Source organism: Gymnoscopelus microlampas (assembly GCF_963454915.1).
Source record: "Gymnoscopelus microlampas genome assembly, chromosome: 3".
Lineage (NCBI taxonomy): Eukaryota > Metazoa > Chordata > Actinopteri > Myctophiformes > Myctophidae > Gymnoscopelus > Gymnoscopelus microlampas.
The window spans coordinates 19,594,862-19,612,998 of record NC_139940.1 but is presented as its reverse complement, the minus strand read 5'-3'; the positions used below and the strand labels follow the sequence as shown (position 1 = coordinate 19,612,998).

Genomic DNA, 18,137 nt, shown 5'->3' with positions numbered 1-18,137 from the left:
TTTCCACTACTGCAGGTTACCCAGGTAAACACTGTGTGACACCTGTTTTTCTTGCCCCTGTCTTCCAGATGTGGCCGTGGTGGAGATGAGTGACACTTTCTGCCAGCCGTCGCTCTTCTATCACCTGGGTGTGAGAGAAAGTTTCAGTATGACCAATAACATCATTCTGTACTGTTACAAGCAGGAGAGTGATCTCCAGGCTCTCAAGGTAACTCAGATCTATTCGTGGGTATTTCTAATGGTCCCTAACCCCATCATTCATGCGTCATTCGTGCATTATGAGTCATGAGTCATGTCTAATATGCACACGGTAATGGTCAGCAGGGAGTTGTTTGTCAGCTGGCCTGGGAGGTTATTTTGTTTTGTGAATGCAATCATAGCCTAGTTGTTTGCCAGCTGGGTTTGGGAGGCTAAGTGTCTTGAATGCAATATTTTGGGAAAAGTTCCCCTTTAGTTTCTCCATACACTGTCAAGAGTTTAGTCTGGCTAGTTAGGATTCAAGTCCTTTTGAGGCTACCCAGTACAATGTGAATATCTGAATGTATTATTATTATTGAAATATTTGTATTTATTTTTTTCAAAAAGGTGCACATACAAACACATAACAAACAACTACAAGACACCACAGACACTAGTACTCAATACCCAATGAAACGGATACACATACCATCCAATTACTAATTGACTGAAAATGCTTGGACATTTTTGTACAATACATTCGCATGAAAAGCGATATTAATATCACAACATTATTGTCAATAAGAGATAAGAAAAAAGAGAATAATAAACAAATAAATGCAAAATAAAAGGGAAGAATGGAACTATATCTGAATGTATGAAGCAGACTTTTGCATTGTATATACATGGTAGGTCATATATTATGCTTCTTCCCCTCCCTCAGGAGCAGTGTGGAGGCTACACCTTCATCCCGTACATAGTGTCACCTCAGGGCAAGGTTTTTGCCTGTGACGCTACCATGATGAAGGGGATCAAAGAACTGATGCAGCCCAGTTTCCAGCTGGAGCCCCTGCTCACCCCACTGGTGGAGACGCTGGTCCATATCCTGGAGAATGTTCATGTTCAGTCCAGGTCAGACACACACGCACCACAAAACTCCCATGATGTGCCATCAAACCTTTGGTGTATTTCCAGTGTACCATTTCTTTGTGATTTTGATGGCAAGTTGTACAACCTACACCTGTCACATGGTATGTAATCTATGAAGTCTCAGGCTTCGCTGAGTACAACCTGATGTTGTGGGATGTTTGTGTCACTCCTCATTAGTTTACGTTAGTTGGATTGATTTGGAGGTCAGATGAGGTTGACAAGTACAAGTACTTCAGAGTTATTAGCTGTTTATGTACTCTTTAATGGCAGTGAGTACTTCCGGGAGTCGATCCGGCATGAGATCCGTACGGCGCGAGAGAGGTTCAGTGGACAGGCCCTGAGTCAGGAGTTGGCCCGCATCCAGAAACGCCTGGACACTGTGGAGCTGCTCACCCCTGATATAGTCATGAACCTAATGCTATCCTACCGTGATGTTCAGGTGTGTGTGTCTGTGTCTGTGTGTTTGTCTGTTGCATGTGTGCACAAACGCTATCCATCTGTAGCTTTACTTTTTAAATGATGATTAGTGGGGGTTGTGCGTGCGTGTGTGATTGAGCACATACTGTTTACTTGCATAGCTCTACTTCAATAGCATGTGTCTGCCATGGCGAAGGCTTGAGGCCGTTACTGCAGAAATTAGATACTGACAGTGGTGGACAGTAACAGAGTAAATCTACTTGAGTACTGTACTTAAGTACAGATTCTGAGGATCTGTACTTTACTTGAGTATTAGATTTGTTTTATACTTAATAATCTTACTTGAGTACATTTCCAAGACAAATATTTTACTTTTACTCGAGTACATTTCTAGGAAGCCCACTCCACACCAATGATTCGCCATGCAACTCCTTGCAACATGGAACTACTTGCAACTACTTGCAACCATTATCTCCAGTGGCAGTTGCAAGGAGTTGTATTGGTGCGGTTGACCTTAAAACGGTTTTGTTGCAAGGAGTTGCGACTAGTTGCATTGGTGCGGTTTGGCCTTTAGGTTTTTTTTTCTTCCCTAAAATGCAATTGGCCACACGTCTGCTCTCACACTAGCCGTGTTTCTGGCTTCCCCCTCCGCTCTACTCTTTGTTACATCATGTATGGGTGTATAGGAGTAAAATTATTTAGTTCTGGTTCCTCAGTATTTTCTATGTTTTTATAGGTGTTTCTGCAAGCTTTGTATAACGTCATGGTTCTACAATCAAGCACATCAGTGCATGCAGTGCAGGTGGTTACAGAGAGTTACAGTACTTCTCTGAAACAAGAGTTACCAGGTCCTATAAATTCATTGCGAAAACATTACAGCAATTCATTGATATAAAAATTAAGAAATGCAATGGTTAATATGCTTTATAAATAAAGTTATAGGCAACAGCAAACAAACAGTTAACAAATTAAATGGCAAATTATCATAGGTGTATTTGTAATTATGACAAAGTAGAATATAAAACCAGCCGCAGTTTAAATGGATCCAGTGCTGCTGCTAATGGAATGAGGACCAAAACGTCCACTCACTTTTTTTCATCATGTCACATTTTTCACCTTTGTAAATAAATATGTTTTTGGATCCTAAGAGCTGCAACATTTCCTTGTCAGTGTGCAAGCCTTTTATGTTATTCAGAACGATTAACAATGAAATTATTCATTATATATGAACTATTCAAGGGATCTTCTAGCCTAATAAATAATGCATTGCAATTCTGCCCTCTTGCTGTCTGCAGGACTACGATGCCATAATCAATCTGGTGGAGAATCTGACCAACCTACCCATGTCTGCAGTGGCAAACCACCCGAATATAAAATTCCACTTCATATTTGCACTAAACAGGTACCCTGATGCCTTCTGGAATGCACCCATATTTTGGTTTTGCAGATGTAAATCAGGGCATTGTGAAATCGGGCACGGATGAAGAGCAAAGTGTTCTTCCTTGGATAAATTAAATAAAAAGATGTCTCTGTCATACAGCAGCGTCATGTCCGTGCCAGTGGTTTTATTTTAGTTTGCACAACAATAGGATAGGACATACTGTACTGTGCAATCAATTGATAAAAACACAGCAACTAAATGGTAAAAATGATTATTGCTTATCAAAGATGATAAGCAAGTCATGAAGATAAAAACAAACTCATGGTGATTATAAAAGCATATTGATTCAAACAAAATGAAAGAAAAAGGATTATGGCGTGAGCTTGCACACATACAGGTATTTGGGGCCGTGGCCGATTTCGCCATTGTCTTGTAGGCGCAAACAACACAGGTATCAGCACTGAGTTTATGAGACGGATCGTATACGTCTCTTTTCAAAGTTCCACAGTCTGCTGATGCTGTAACTATACCTTCACATGCCAGGAGGAATCGCCCCGGGGATCGTGCAAAGGCTTTGGAAGTGATTCTGCCAATCGTGGAGTCGGGGAGCAAGGTGGCGTCGGATGTCCACTGTCTGTGTGGGCGTATCTACAAAGACATGTTCATGAGCTCCGGGTTCACTGACCACTGCAGCAGAGACCTGGCCAGTTATTGGTAAGGACAAAAATCAATAACCTGTTTAGACCAGTCATGTTTTAATTTATCTTTTCACATTGTCACTGCCCATAAAAAGGGGCTGAGTTTCTGTTTTCAGCACTTGATGATCTGATAAAAGTGTTATCCACTTTCAAAAGATGGTCAGCTTTTTGGGGGGGCGGATGGCTGAGTGAGCAAGGTGCATACCACATATAGGCTCTGATGAAGCCTGACAGCGAGTACTGGGTTAGATTCCTGAGCCTGACTGACCTTTGCACAAAAAACAAAAAAAGGACAGATCCCTCTTGATCACATGCCTATAAAGATCATGTGTACCGATTTGTGTGATATTTGTGTGATATTTGTATACAATCTGAAGGAGTAATATCCAAAGATGTGTTTCACATAAGTCGACCTCCTGGTGGCGCTATAAAAGGCAGATGTAAAAAATGCAGGGCAGACGTTTTTTCTTGGCCTAATGGGAATGTGCGTGCAAAGTTTCACTGCAATCGCACGCTGTGTTCATGATTTGAGGATTTTTGTTCAAAACTGAGCACTCCTGCAAACTTTGGAAGCCAATCAGAATGGAATATGAAAAATCTGACAGACCCGTTTGGTTTAATTACTGTAGAGATACTGTGTACCGATTTGCGTGATATTGTTGATCTTTTTTTAAGCATTTTTTGTGTGTCTATTATGTAATGTTGTCTGTACTGTACTAACCCAGGAATTGGCTTTCCAGTGCGATGGGGCTTAGCTGTATATAATCTTTGTGTGATTTTCCAGGTATGGCAAAGCTTTTGAAACAGAGCCAACCCTTCACTCTGGCATCAACAATATAGTTCTCCTGATGGCAGCTGGTCACGAATTTGACACCTCCCTTGAGCTGCGCAAAATAGGTGCCTTATTGTTTTATTCTTCTTGCCGTCCATGTTGTCAGTGAGTTTGTACATTGAAAATTGCAGGTGGGGCAGCAGCCTGCTACCCATATACTGTATATATCAGAACTCCCGTTGTCCATGCTAAAATCACAAATGAAACATACTTCATACTGCACCCATTTTGACAAACGTTTGAACTTTGCCTACACAGTTGTGATATTTTGATATCGGAGGAAACCCTTTCTTTCTGAAATGGCTGTATGGCATTTTGGAATGACACTGTGATCTGTATGTTTATGATGTTTGTGTCCAGGTGTGACCTTGAGTAGCTTGCTGGGAAGGAAGGGCAGCCTGGAGAAGATGAAGGAATATTGGGATGTGGGATTCTACCTGGGGGCCAGTATCCTCGCAAACGAACACAAGAAGGTCATTGAGGCCTCAGAAAGGCTCTACAGGCTTAAGGCCCCCGTATGGTGAGTCAACAAACAAAACAAATGTATGTTTTTCAAGAATCAGTTTCCGCAATATTTGTAATACTTTAAACATATACTGTACATAGAATGTGGATTAGACCAAGTAACAAGGAATCTGCAGGAGTCTTATATACTGTATGTTGTCTTAAGCCCAGTCCACACAATGATTTGCAAACCGTTGAAAAATGTTGCCGAGAACAATCGCAGCAGTCTGAATCGCCCTGTTGCAGGTCGGCACATGGCAGGTCATTGAGTCGCAAGACCTTCAACTTGTGGAATTGCAAGTAGTACGTTTCAGAAGGTATCAAACTTTACAACCAATCGATCGTGTACAGTGAGTCTTCTGGGATCGCTCACTAGCACGTACGGCAGAGTTTTGGACGGAAGAGGGAGAGAACCTGCTTACCAAACTTTTTGAATAATTACCTTGTTTACAGTATATAACACCAGTGACAAGAGTAAACTCTCGATCTCTCTCTCTGTCTCTCACACACACAGACTAGCGTGTCTTTTTAGTGTGGTTGCCTATAGAGGCAATCAACACTATAGTTTTTACTGTACCTACCTGTGAGAGAGAGGGAGAGAAAGAGCGAGCGAATGACTTATTTGAGATTTTTATATAATATAATAGGTTGATGTGCCATGGAAACGGTAAACTGTCTCGTCGCCTTGTTGTGGGAGTGAACACGGTCCAGTTTTAGCGACTGCCTGTCTGCTGTTTATATCCCATAGCCTGGAGGTACTGTGACAATACTGTTGCTGTAGAAACGCCAGTTTGTAGCAGCTCGGCTACTGGATGTGTGGACTGTCCAGTTTTTAAACGTTGCAAAGGGATTCTGTTCCAAGTGGTTGCAAGTTGCAACTTGTCGCGTCGCGAACCATTGGTGTGGAATCGGCTTTAGAGTAGTTGCACGTTAGAATCTTGCGGAGCATTGAGTTTGCTTTGTTTCCTGAAGGTATGTGGGCTCCATTATGGAGACGTTCATCCTGTACCGTCAGTTTGCCAAGCCTCCAGAGGTGAGATCTCCAAAACAAGACACAGTGGACTTTTGGATGGAACTACTGCTGCAAACCTGCAAACCCACCATCTCCACAGATCGCTGTCCAGTAAGACCACAGCTTCTGTTACTCCTGGCAATCCGTCATCTGTGGTAGTAATCTGTCTGTTAAAGTTGACTAGTAAGCTTGTACAGCAAGCTTGCAAACACAATGATAATACTGATAACACAATGATAACAATGATAATACTGTCTGTACCTCGTGCTGTTTACATTTCTGACTAATAAAGTATTCAATCAATCAATCAATCAATAGTATACAATCTACATAGGGATGTGGTAACAAAAACAGAAAATGCAAGGACCACACCGGTGTACATAGACACATTTCTTACCACAACACAATTTTCCCATCAATGGCTTTATTTTTCACGTTTGTTTTCATTTAGTCTAATTGATCAGGGACGTTTGATATAATCATTTCTATAAGGACTATTTTCGGCAAGACTTTTCAAATCAATCCATTAAAAGCAACAATAACATAACTTTGACATAATAATAACAACCACACAACGAAGTGTCTGCAAGTTGATTGTCATAACGTACTAAAAGGAAGGGAATCCAATGGCTTTCTCGGCCGACAACAGCTGACATGAAAAGAATCTTTACACCGAGGTTCCCTAAAACTCTTATCTCCCTCAAATGTTCATCGTACACCCCAGGCTATCACAGGTCCGAGGTCAACAGATGGGAGTTCTGCTTATCTGGAAACCTCGCCCTGCCTTAGGCTGGGCTCCAGACATAACAGAGCACTCAGTTGGAGAAACACACAAGAAGTGGGAATGAATGGAATATTGCATTATCTCATAATTCCCTCACACCAGTAAGTGAGTAAGTAAAAATTAGAGTAAATAAGTAGCCTTCAAGCCATGTGACCCATAGGTCAGGTGCCTAGTACATTATCCTGTTTCCTTTGACTGAGACAGCTTGATGTACAAGAACACCCCCTGGAAATTACACTAGTATGTCACAGGGACATACCCCCATCCAGCCCTTGATGCTAAATTCCAAGCAGGGAAGCATATGGATTGGGTACCATTTTTATAGTCTTTGGTGTGTAATTATACAGTAAGTAGGCTAATACGTGTGCTCAGGTGGGCAGAAATCAGAACTGGTACTGTACATTGGGCCAGCCCAATTCAAGCACTATCTATAACACCAATGTCATTCATGAAAAGTCAAATTTACTATGTAGCCTATATGTTTGAGCACAGCCACTCTGATCAACCAGTGGACTTCAGTGTGGCAGGGTTGGCTATGGTGCACAGGGGGGAGACAACGTAAGTGGGACCACCGCGGTATGTGTTTACACACAGTAGCTCCATTGTTTTCTATGATCACACAACGGCAGTTTGCTGGTGCGGCAGTGGCAAGTGTGGAGAGAGTGGCTGCCACACACAGATAACTGGACATGAATCTTTTAATTAACTATATTATTGTATTTATTTCCCTATTCCTTTCTCCAGCCTTCTTCACGTCATTATTACAGGATCTCTGTATAAAAGTTGCTAATAATGAAACATGTCATCCTATTCAAAATCAGAGGGAGTCGTGTGAACAGTAACCCCCACATAATTTCACAATCGTGACTAATGGGTCATGTTCAGTGGAGTTTTGGCTCCAAGCCATGCTTTGTTTAAGCTATATTGTATTCTTGCTTAATCAGGGGAAGAGTCATTGTTTGTTGGTCATGTCCTCCTGAACCAGTACCAGTACGCAATTTCAAGTTACACGCTTCAAATCCAGGAGTTTGAAGTCATACAGCTTGTGGTTACCCCCCCCCCCCCCAGATCCTTATCCTGACCTTAACAACACTTAACCTGACTAAACTTCACTAATCTAATGAAATGCCTAAACTCAACCATTTTAACATACCGTTGCCAAATTTAGGTTGGTCCAAAGCTCTCGGCTTTTGCTGTTTGTTCAAGGTAACTTTTTTGTTTACAGGTACATAGAGTAAAAATTACTTTTGTTTGGCTTCTTGGACATTGCAGCATCATAGTAACAGTGAGCAACAATATGCAATGCACAGTGAGCTCAGGAGCCACTACCATTTTTATGTGTTGTTTGTCAGGTGCTGATTCTGGAACCCACCAAAGTGTTACAACCAGCCATAGTGTGTGTGAGTGAAGAGGACGTGAGCCGCACTGTTCAGCTGAAACACGTCACACCCTTAAAGGTATGTAGACCCTCTGACCGCCCCGTAGCCACTTGCCCCTGAATACCTGTGCCTTCTGCATGAGAGAACCAGTGCAATAAAAGCAGGTTACGTCTATCCATATGACTTATTCCCTTTGCATTGGTTTACGGCCTAGTCCATGTTTAACCAGAAAAGGAATGAGGTGTTTTCTTTGAGTGTCGTGTGGAATCCTGCCGCACCTTGCTGCCTGAGGGCTGCTTACGCAGTGTCTCTTTCATTTTCACGTGTATGTGTAAATATATCTGACCGTATTTGTTCACTGCACACTCTGAGTGCTTGTTTGAGCAGGCACTTTTTTTCCTCCCCTCTTGTATTTAACAAAATCTCTGCTTCCACAGAAAGGCTTACACCAGTGGACTTTCCCAGCCTCTGCAATCCGAGGAGTGAGGTAAGGAGGAGTACAACATGTGCTAACTTCTTTAAGCCTACGTCTTTCTGCTTATGGCACTGGGTGTGTTCAAGTCAGAAGAGCCAAAACAAATGTGTTTTCTTTGAAAGCCTTGGCTATCTGTCTGGTTTTCTTTTAATTTCCTCTCAATGCTCTTTTAGCATTTGTTGCTTGACGTTTGTTTTTGTGCATGTCATTGCTGGCCACTGACCAAAGTCACTGTGTACTTTAGCAGTCTAAAGTACAGTATTGTACAAGTATTGCCTCCTTCAAATGCTCCTTGGACAATTCTTATCAGATAATAATCTGGGGAAGACTATGAGCATTATGTTTTATATGTGGCCTGTGCTCTTAGTCACCCCTAGCAGACGTTCTTACCTGTTAGTTTACTGTTCATGTCCTCTCAAAGCTTTTGGTAGAACGTAATACCTCAGTGGTTCAATCATCTCATCCATTTCGATATTCTACCTCAAAGAACAGAATAGACAGGTCTTGAGCTCTCATAATGGGGTTTGGTCATGGAGCCCGATTGCTACTGGTACAACGGACTGTCCAAGTCGCTTTATGGTGTGCCGAGAGTCTGTGGCTGAACATGCTCATCATAGAGATGAGAGGGGTTTACCAGGATAGCGTCCAGCTTCCTCTTCCTCCTCCCCCCACAACCACCTGCAGACTGTCCAGCTTAACTCCATCAATGAAGCTAACCTTCCTCACCAACTAGTTAATTTTGTTGGTATCCTTTCTTTGTTACTATAGAGTCAGACTGATAGAACATCTGCAGCAACCTGTTGCACATATTGACAGCATTAATTTTTATGCGTTTCAATGCGTTCATCTTTGATTCATTTCTTCACTTCCAGTGCGTCCAAGATTGATGAGCGGAGCTGCTTCCTGTATGTCCACTATAACTCTGATGACTTCCAGCTCTGCTTCCCCACAGAGCTGCACTGTAAAGGGTGAGGTGTGTGTGTGTGTGTGTGTGTGTGTGTGTGTGTGTGTGTGTGTGGGGGTGGGGGGGGGGGGGGGGGGGGGCATGGTTAACAATGGCATCTACATGTATGCATATACAGTATAGCATGCATATTTGTGTTGCTTGTTGTAACGTAGATAAAACAAATATTCTATTTTGGCAATGCAAATATATTATTGTGGCCATACATCTTCCTGATTTGAATTGAGTAACCAGCAGTTTGAGAAGATGCACACAGTTGCAGTCTGGTTGACCCACCCACTGACTGGGTGATTGGTTGGCTTACAATAAACAGACTCACTAAAAGACAGAAGTCTGATTCATGCATTACTGACTTACTAACTGACAATAAACCTGGTGTCAGGAAAGCAAGCAGGCAAAGATGCACAGACAGAAACACAAATAGACACATTCTCAGGCTAATGGCCAGGGATAATGGGTGTGATGTGATCACGCTATGAATCATACAATCTCCTCCCCTGTTGAAGGCAATGCCAAAAGACAGATGGATCCTGTTCACTCTCACTTCAATGGACAATGTCAACATTACACAGAAGGGGAAATGGGTTTTATTTCATAATTTCTTCTCTCGCCCACTTTGGGGAAATTGCTGTGTGTGTGTGTGTGTGTGTGTGTGTGTGTGTGTGTGTGTGTGTGTGTGTGTGTGTGTGTGTGTGTGTGTGTGTGTGTGTGTGTGTGTGTGTGTGTGTGTGTGTGTGTGTGTGTGTGTGTGTGTGTGTCAAATAACACTAGTTGCAATGCTCCGCAGAGCTTTAGACAGTGTAATGTCTGTGTCGCTCGCTGTTTATATTTGGACTTTATGTATTCAGGTCAGTTAGGGACAGATTCTTCTTTGTCGTAACATCCTGCCATGTTCTCCCGCTGTTAGTTTCTGTGAGCTGGTGAACTCCCTGCTGCGCCAGGCTGAGGCCCCTGTGGAGGACCCCAGTCGTCTCACTGGAGGAATACTGGAGGTCAGTGACAGTCCTGTCTCTGCCAGAAATTACATTCTATTTTTGAGTTCCCTTGCCTTGACCAGTAAAAGAAAGTAAAATAAACCCCTAAAACAGCAGCTATAGGTCAAAAGTTGAAGACAAAATATATTCCCATACCACCATCGTATTTTTCTCACAGTTGACTTAGCTTGTGTGTCTGCATGCATATATGATATTTCTTGAACTTGGAAAGTTTCTGTCTGAGTCGAAGTCTGTGAGCCTGATTATACTTAGTTGCTCACTGACGTTGAGCACCGAAATGAGCAGATCTACAAGCTCACAGCGCATTGCAAAGCGACGTGTTGTGAGCTTGTAAATCATCTATTTTCGTTGAGCAACATGGCGAGCAACCACTGTTTGCAGCCACTTGTGAAATTCCTTTCAGTTCTTCAGACGCTTTCACTTTTGACTTTGGCTTTGTCTGTTCCTCTCCATGCCATTCTGCAGTACATCTACGAGACAAATGAGAAGGGAGACAAGGTGGTTCTAGGTAAAGGGACATATGGAGTGGTTTACGCTGGGAGGGACCTGAGCAACCAAGTCCGCATTGCCATCAAGGAGATCCCTGAGAAGGACAGCACGTATGTGCAGAAAATATAAATATATATAGTTTACTATTTCATATTTGTGTCATCCCTGCTTCATCTTGAAGGTTTTGTTTTGTTTTCAATAATGACTGCCTCTGTATATCAAATCAATAATTTGACTCAGAGTATTGATTAACAAATATTTTATTAGCTTACAAGCTTCTGCTCCCCAAGCAACATAAAAACAGAGGCAGAGCATCAGTCTGTTATCAGCTGTCTGCCATCAGGCAATAATAGACCACAGAATGCCTTTATTGACCAATCGGGTATTCAATAAAAAATAAATAAGGAAGTAAATATCACAAGTAGACTCTCACAAATTACAAATACATTTCCCTCACTTGTTTGCATTCAAAGACATTTCTCTCATGTTAAAATGATTACCAGCTGGTTCCTTCATAGTGTCCTTAGTTGGAAAACATTTGGCAGTGATCTTACAAATCCCAGAGGAGATGGATGTGCGTTGGCATTTTTCCTTTCCATGTTTACGATCCGCTAACCTCCCCAAAGAGCTCAGCTCCATTGCCTAGTCTTCTGTGGAAGTAAGGGAAGCCTAAATCACTTTTTTAAAGTGTGCAGCAAACCACACTTTACAAACAGCTGTCAGAGGAGCTATGTTATTATTTTTTGAGGATGCAAAACTAGGTTTCCACCACTTTAACCTTAGCATCCCTGTTGTGGGGTTAACAATTGGTGACAATAGCAGACCTACAAGCACACAACGTGTTGCAAGATCTGCTCTTTTCAGATGTCTAGTGTAGCCCTTGGGAATCCTTTCAACTAAGTATTGGGTTTAATTGGTTAAGGCACAAATGTATGTAAAAAAAAAAAGAAACAGCATGCTTTGGTGAGCCATAGGTCAAACACTCAACCTATTAAAACTATTTCAAGTTAGGAGGTGAAACAGCAGAGATGATGATGAGGATGATACCTTAACCCATTAAATCTGGGAAAGCATCTGTGTAGTTTTAGATTTTAGCTATATATAGCATCATGTGTTTTTCTAGCCTGGCTTTCTAGCCTCACATTCAGGGTCTGGTGACGCTGTAGAAGGCAGGGTTTTCTCGGTTGAAAATCTAACCGGTGGCCCGGGCCAATCGGGATTGGGTTAATCCAGTATGAATCAATCGCTAAAGAGTCCCACTTTGGCCACTCCCCCATCTCAGAAAACTGCTGCACTGAGAGGGCTTTCAGACTGAATAATGGAGTGAAAGGAAATGAGTGTCAGGCTAGTCAGAAAACTCTTAGGATTTAGAACATTGGTTTAGAACAGTGGTTCTCAAAAACAGCACATATACAAGCTTGAACGTCTGCTATTTTTTAACATAAACCGCTCACAAAATGTAAGGAAACTTGTATTTGGGCCATTATATCTCCCCTTTACTAATACCAAACAGTAAAGTGTTATATATCATTTTTATCGGTGATTAGTCACCTTTACAACGAGGTACAGCTTGTAAGCATCGGGCATTCATGGAATGAGCAACACAGGCAAACGTGTGGGTAGCGCCGAGCAAAAATGTGCCAAAATCACCCAATATGCTTTTGCTGGTAATCGCTCTTGTTTTGAGCGACCTGCCAGCACACACCTGCTGAGAGGTGGGTTCTGCAACTTTGCGTTCTGCAACATGGGTTCTGCAACTTTGTTGAGTTTGTGTATGCTCCAAGCAGCAACACTGCCCCCATAGAAAGTTGGTACGTTTGTCCCCTCAGGATAAGGCCTGTGCAATAGGGCAAGTGAAGCTGGTGTTCCGTTACACAGATTACGCATTATTTGATGTCAGCCCTGGTACCATTTGCAGGCAGGTGTGTGCCAGTCAAAGGTGTGTGACCTGCACCTGAGCATGGACCCTGCAACTTTGACATCTGTCTTTGGTACCGTTGTGCAAATCTTGCCTGTAAATCTATGGTTCCTCAGTGAAGCAAGGGGTCTTAGTTTGTTGTCTTCCTTGTTGACTTCACCAGTCTCACAGAACTTGGTCCTAAGTTTGGAAATGGTACCAGGGCTAACACCAAATAATGCTGTCACTCTGCATAACGGAACACCAGCTTCACTTGCCCTGTTGCACAGGCCTTATCCTGACAAAAGTGGCATCTTTCCATGGGGGCAGTGTTGCTGCTTGGAGCATACACAAACTCAACAAAGTTGCAGAACCCATGTTCAGGTGCCAGTCACTCACCTGTGAGGCAGTCACACACCTGAAGCCCATTGAATGTCATGAATGTCACAACATTGAATGTCAGCAGAAAAGTCTAACAGGCCATTTTGGCACATTTTTGCTCGGCGCTACCCACGCGTTTGCCTGTGTTGCTCATTCCATGAATGCCCGATGCTTACAAGCTGTACCTCGTTGTAAAGGGGACTAATCACTGATAAAAATGATATATAACACTTTACTGATTGGTATTAGTAAAGGGGAGATATAATGGCCCAAATTCAAGTTTCCTTACATTTTGTGAGCGGTTTATATGAAAAATATATCGAAAACACAAAACACCTCTTCTGGGGGTCCCTGGCACAAAATATTTTCAGATGGGGGGTCCATGGCCATAGATGTATCAATTTGGGGGTCCTTGACACGAAGAAATCTCAGAATTACTGATTTAGAAGGCATTTGTAGAATCGGCCTCAGGTCTTAATGGGTTAAATTAGAACCTTTCAGTGTGGTATAATCCACCAGAGGCAGTGACCACTTGTCTTTGTTTGAACATTGTATAAAGTTGCTTATGTTTGTCCCCTCTTTCCTCCCAGGTACTCCCAGCCCCTTCATGAGGAGATCGCCCTCCACAAGAGGCTGAAGCACCGAAACATCGTCCAGTACTTGGGATCTGTCAGCCAGGATGGTTTCATCAAGATCTTCATGGAGGAGGTTCCTGGAGGTGCGGGTTCTAGTGGTGTCAATGCTGTCATACTCCTTGGATGTTCATTTAATATATTGTTATCGGTGGTGGAAAAAGTACTCAAATGCTTTACGAAGTAAAAGTATCAATACTGCAACGTAGAAATACTCTGTTACAAGTAAAAGTCCGTAATTCAAAATGCACTTGAGTAAAAGTACAAAAGTATTGGTATCAAGGGGGCAAGGGGGGAAAGGAGATCAAACAAATAACAAATTATCTACCTATTTACACATGGTACTGGTACCTGAGATCAGATATAAAGGACTTATGGACGTTCGCTAAGGTGCTAGAAAAAAACTCCAAAAAAGACAAGTCAGTACGTTGTACATGGGATTAAGGTGCAAAATGTCAGTGCGTGTCGACTGCATAATCCACATAAAGTAGACTGACACTCGTATAATCCGCAAGTAGGTCCATGAGGAAGAGCAAATAAAAAAGTCAAGTCACTTGTCGGTATAATCCACAATTCGGTCCAAGGAAGAGCTCAAATCCAAGTCACTTGTCCCTGGTATAATCCACATGACGGCCTTTCAGTGATGCAACATTTCTGTAGTCAGCATGCCACTTTACATAAGTATTTAAGTGTTCATTCAAATGTTATTTTGTCACTGTTTTGAAACCCACTCAGTGGAACATTCAGTTAGGTAAGAATTAACCCCATTCTTTGCTTAGCAGACCAGCAGAAGCCAAACTTCTGGTCAGAGAACTGAAAGCCAGGCGCTTGTTTCAATACAATGCCATTATTTAGCTGCCAGGAAGAGGGAGTGTGTGTGTGTGTGTGTGTGTGTGTGTGTGTGTGTGTGTGTGTGTGTGTGTGTGTGTGTGTGTGTGTGTGTGTGTGTGTGTGTGTGTGTGTGTGTGTGTGTGTGTGTGTGTGTGTGTGTGTGTGTGTGTGTGTGTGTGTGTGTGTGGGTGTGTGTGTGTTCATGTGTTTGTATTCCTGTGTATTGGATTTCTGTGTTTACTGCCAGGCACCGATAAAGGAAGTGGGTGAATGAAAATCTTGCCAGCTAAGTAAGACAATGCACTGCTGTTTGTGGAAAAATATATTCAAAGTGAAGTTCATATCATTTGTTGTTCTAGGAAGCACAGATATGGTTACATACAACTTGGCAAAAAAAACGTTTGTGTTTCACTTGCAGACAAACAGTACGACACGTGAGGAACCAGTTTCTATAGTCAAAGATTTTAAATAGTTTATCCCTCACTTGTTGAACATTGACCATTATTTTTCCTCTGTACTTGTTGAACATTGACTATTATTTTCCTCTGCAGTGCAATCCCAACACAAATTGTATTCTCTCTTTACCTCTGTCTTTCACAAACGACTGAATGTGGAAAACAATATTTTAAACAACTCGATTAACACTAATAAAACACAAACACCATGCATGTCACCAGTAAAGATGCAATGTCTCTAAATTGCTGGAGAAGATGACAGAGTTGTGTTGTGTTTTGTTTTGCATAGGAAGCTTGTCATCTCTCCTCCGCTCTAAATGGGGTCCTCTGAAAGACAATGAAGCCACCATCATCTTCTACACAAAACAGATCCTGGAGGGGCTCAAGTATCTCCATGACAACCAGATAGTCCATCGAGACATCAAAGTAAGCATGGAGCTTGTTAATGGAGTCTCTTCTCTTTTGACATATTTGAGTACCTATAAAGGATAATTTATACTTAGTTGCAAACCGTTGTCACGCACCAATAATCGACAACCAATTTACAAAGTCAAAATGTATTGCACCGTGATGGGTTGTTTGTAGGTCGCTTATTTTAGGTACTGACATGGCACACAGCCAAGTATAAATCAGGCATTACAAAGCATGAATAATGCAATATGTGTGCAATATTGTAATGCATGTGTTTTCACACAGGGGGATAATGTACTGATCAATACCTACAGTGGTGTGCTGAAGATCTCAGACTTTGGCACCTCCAAGCGGTTAGCAGGGATCAACCCATGTACTGAAACCTTTGCTGGTAAGATGACCTGGATGAACAGACAAAAAAAAAGAAAGTGCATGTGGCACTTTGTGGTTGTGTATTATGTGCACTGTATCCAGTTAACTATTTTCTTTGAATGGATGCATTGCATTTCACCTGCATAAAAGGGACCACAGATTTATCAAATCACAATGATTAAAGGTAGGGTAAGTGATATTTTTTGGTTAAAACAAAAAGTATTTTGTTAAAAGGTTAAAATACTACTATATAATACTATATTCTGATAGTAATCATTGCTATAGTGTTTTTTCAGTAACAGATGTCTCCCTGTCTCTCCAGCTCTTTAATAAACAGAAAATAAATGTTTCGGTAGGTGTCAAAATCTCAGCCAATCAGGATAAGTACCCATTTTTAAGCTTAATTTGTGTAGAGTTCCAGTTCCAATTTTGTCAGCTCATTTCTTAGTGTCATCACTTCCAATTTCACTTGTTTAATCTGTATCCTGATTGAGTTCTCTGTCCTGGTTGAATAAAATTGGGAATGAAACTGAAACGAAAATGCATTTTCTGTTTTATAAAGAGCTGGAGAGACAAGGAGACAGCTTTTACTGAACAAACACTCTATAGCAATGAGTACTATCAGAATATAGAGCTATTTAACACTTATTTTAACCAAAGCAAATCACTTACCCTACCTTTTAATTCCTTTTTTAATCGCCACCATGATGATTTTCAATAGGAACACTCCAGTACATGGCCCCAGAGATCATAGACCAGGGCCCTCGGGGTTATGGGAAGCCAGCAGACATCTGGTCCCTGGGCTGTACTATCATAGAGATGGCCACAGGGAAAACACCCTTCCATGAGCTGGGCAGTCCTCAGGCAGCCATGTTTAAGGTACGGTATATTTAGGTCAACTCCAGTTAAGGATTTCTATAATCTTTCTAGAGCTGGGCGATATGGACAAAGTCATATTCTTTCTTTTTTAATTTTTAGTAATGTTTTAGAAATAGTGAAAATATCAGATCTACAAGCTTACAACGCATCGCATCGCAACATGTGAGCTTAAGTTGTAGATCAGCTATTTTTGCAATTTTTTAAGTATAAAATGGGGCTTAAGTAATTAAAACCAGGAAAGTCTACACTTATGCCATTTAACGATATTACAATATCCAAAATCCCAGATGATATATCTATGTTACCTAGGCCAGAATCTGCCATGTTGTTGCTTTGCCTGGCAACCTCTGCCTCTTATATATGCAAACTCCAACGTGATTTGAAAGAAGCCCCTCTTCATAATCATGAAGTTGTTAAAATAAACTGTCCCGCTTCAGGTGGGCATGTTCAAGATCCACCCCAAGGTTCCAGAGTGTATGTCTGATGAGGCGAAGCGCTTCCTCATGAGCTGCTTTGAGCCAGACCCGGACAACAGAGCCACAGCCACAGAGCTGCTGAAGGACAGCTTCCTTAGATCTTCCTCCAGGAAGAAGAACAAGGCTCCACAGCAACTAGAGGCTAAAGACACATCGCCTTCTTCTGGTGAGACTTCACTGCCAGTTTACATCTGAAAATAGGGGGGTGCTATTTGTGGTTCCTTGGCATGGCAAAGTTTGGGAAACCCTAATTTATACTTGCCATCTTTGTTCATAGTTAACTAAAAGGTATGTGTAATCACCTCTCAACTTACTGTATCTGTGATAATCATTTTGGTCTGTTTTTGTAAAACATTTTATAAGTCTGTCTAAATAAAAACCTAAAACCTCTAACCACAGTTTGACTCTGATATTGCAGGTGACTACTACCACCGCAGTCTGTCTGTTCCCATCTCCATCCATGTGGAGGACACTGACTCCTACTCGGAAATGATAGACTTCTCCTGCTCCCTGGATCTCAGGAGGGTCACATCCGTCATCAGAGGAGATGGTATCTCAGAGAGCCCACCCACCACTTCCAGTTTCCTGAGGTGAGTCACGCCATTTACTTGAGTAAAAGTACAAAGGTATTGGCATCAAAATGTACTTAAAGTACCAAAAGTAAAAGTATTAAAATGTTTGAAAATAGAAGATCTACAAGCTCACATCGCGACATGTTGTAGATCGGCTATTTTCAAATAGCCTATGTATGAAATAGGGCTAAAGT

The 18,137-nt window shown here is 41.8% G+C and overlaps 1 protein-coding gene across 2 annotated transcripts in view; it reads left to right on the top strand.

Annotated features, from left to right (window-relative positions):
• The window catches only part of LOC311042710 (mitogen-activated protein kinase kinase kinase 5), a 28,257-nt gene that overhangs the window by 1,032 nt on the left and 9,088 nt on the right, over window positions 1–18,137 (top strand). For both annotated transcript variants that reach the window (XM_084053632.1, XM_084053633.1), the window contains exons 2-20: window positions 69–208; window positions 902–1,089; window positions 1,378–1,546; window positions 2,820–2,926; window positions 3,449–3,619; window positions 4,388–4,500; window positions 4,796–4,955; window positions 5,912–6,062; window positions 8,088–8,192; window positions 8,552–8,601; window positions 9,462–9,557; window positions 10,461–10,545; window positions 11,014–11,147; window positions 13,906–14,033; window positions 15,523–15,659; window positions 15,930–16,035; window positions 16,738–16,895; window positions 17,333–17,537; window positions 17,790–17,961. In XM_084053632.1, coding sequence (XP_083909758.1) covers window positions 69–208; window positions 902–1,089; window positions 1,378–1,546; window positions 2,820–2,926; window positions 3,449–3,619; window positions 4,388–4,500; window positions 4,796–4,955; window positions 5,912–6,062; window positions 8,088–8,192; window positions 8,552–8,601; window positions 9,462–9,557; window positions 10,461–10,545; window positions 11,014–11,147; window positions 13,906–14,033; window positions 15,523–15,659; window positions 15,930–16,035; window positions 16,738–16,895; window positions 17,333–17,537; window positions 17,790–17,961 — 2,575 coding nt within the window. The remainder of the gene's footprint in view (window positions 1–68; window positions 209–901; window positions 1,090–1,377; window positions 1,547–2,819; window positions 2,927–3,448; window positions 3,620–4,387; window positions 4,501–4,795; window positions 4,956–5,911; window positions 6,063–8,087; window positions 8,193–8,551; window positions 8,602–9,461; window positions 9,558–10,460; window positions 10,546–11,013; window positions 11,148–13,905; window positions 14,034–15,522; window positions 15,660–15,929; window positions 16,036–16,737; window positions 16,896–17,332; window positions 17,538–17,789; window positions 17,962–18,137) is intronic.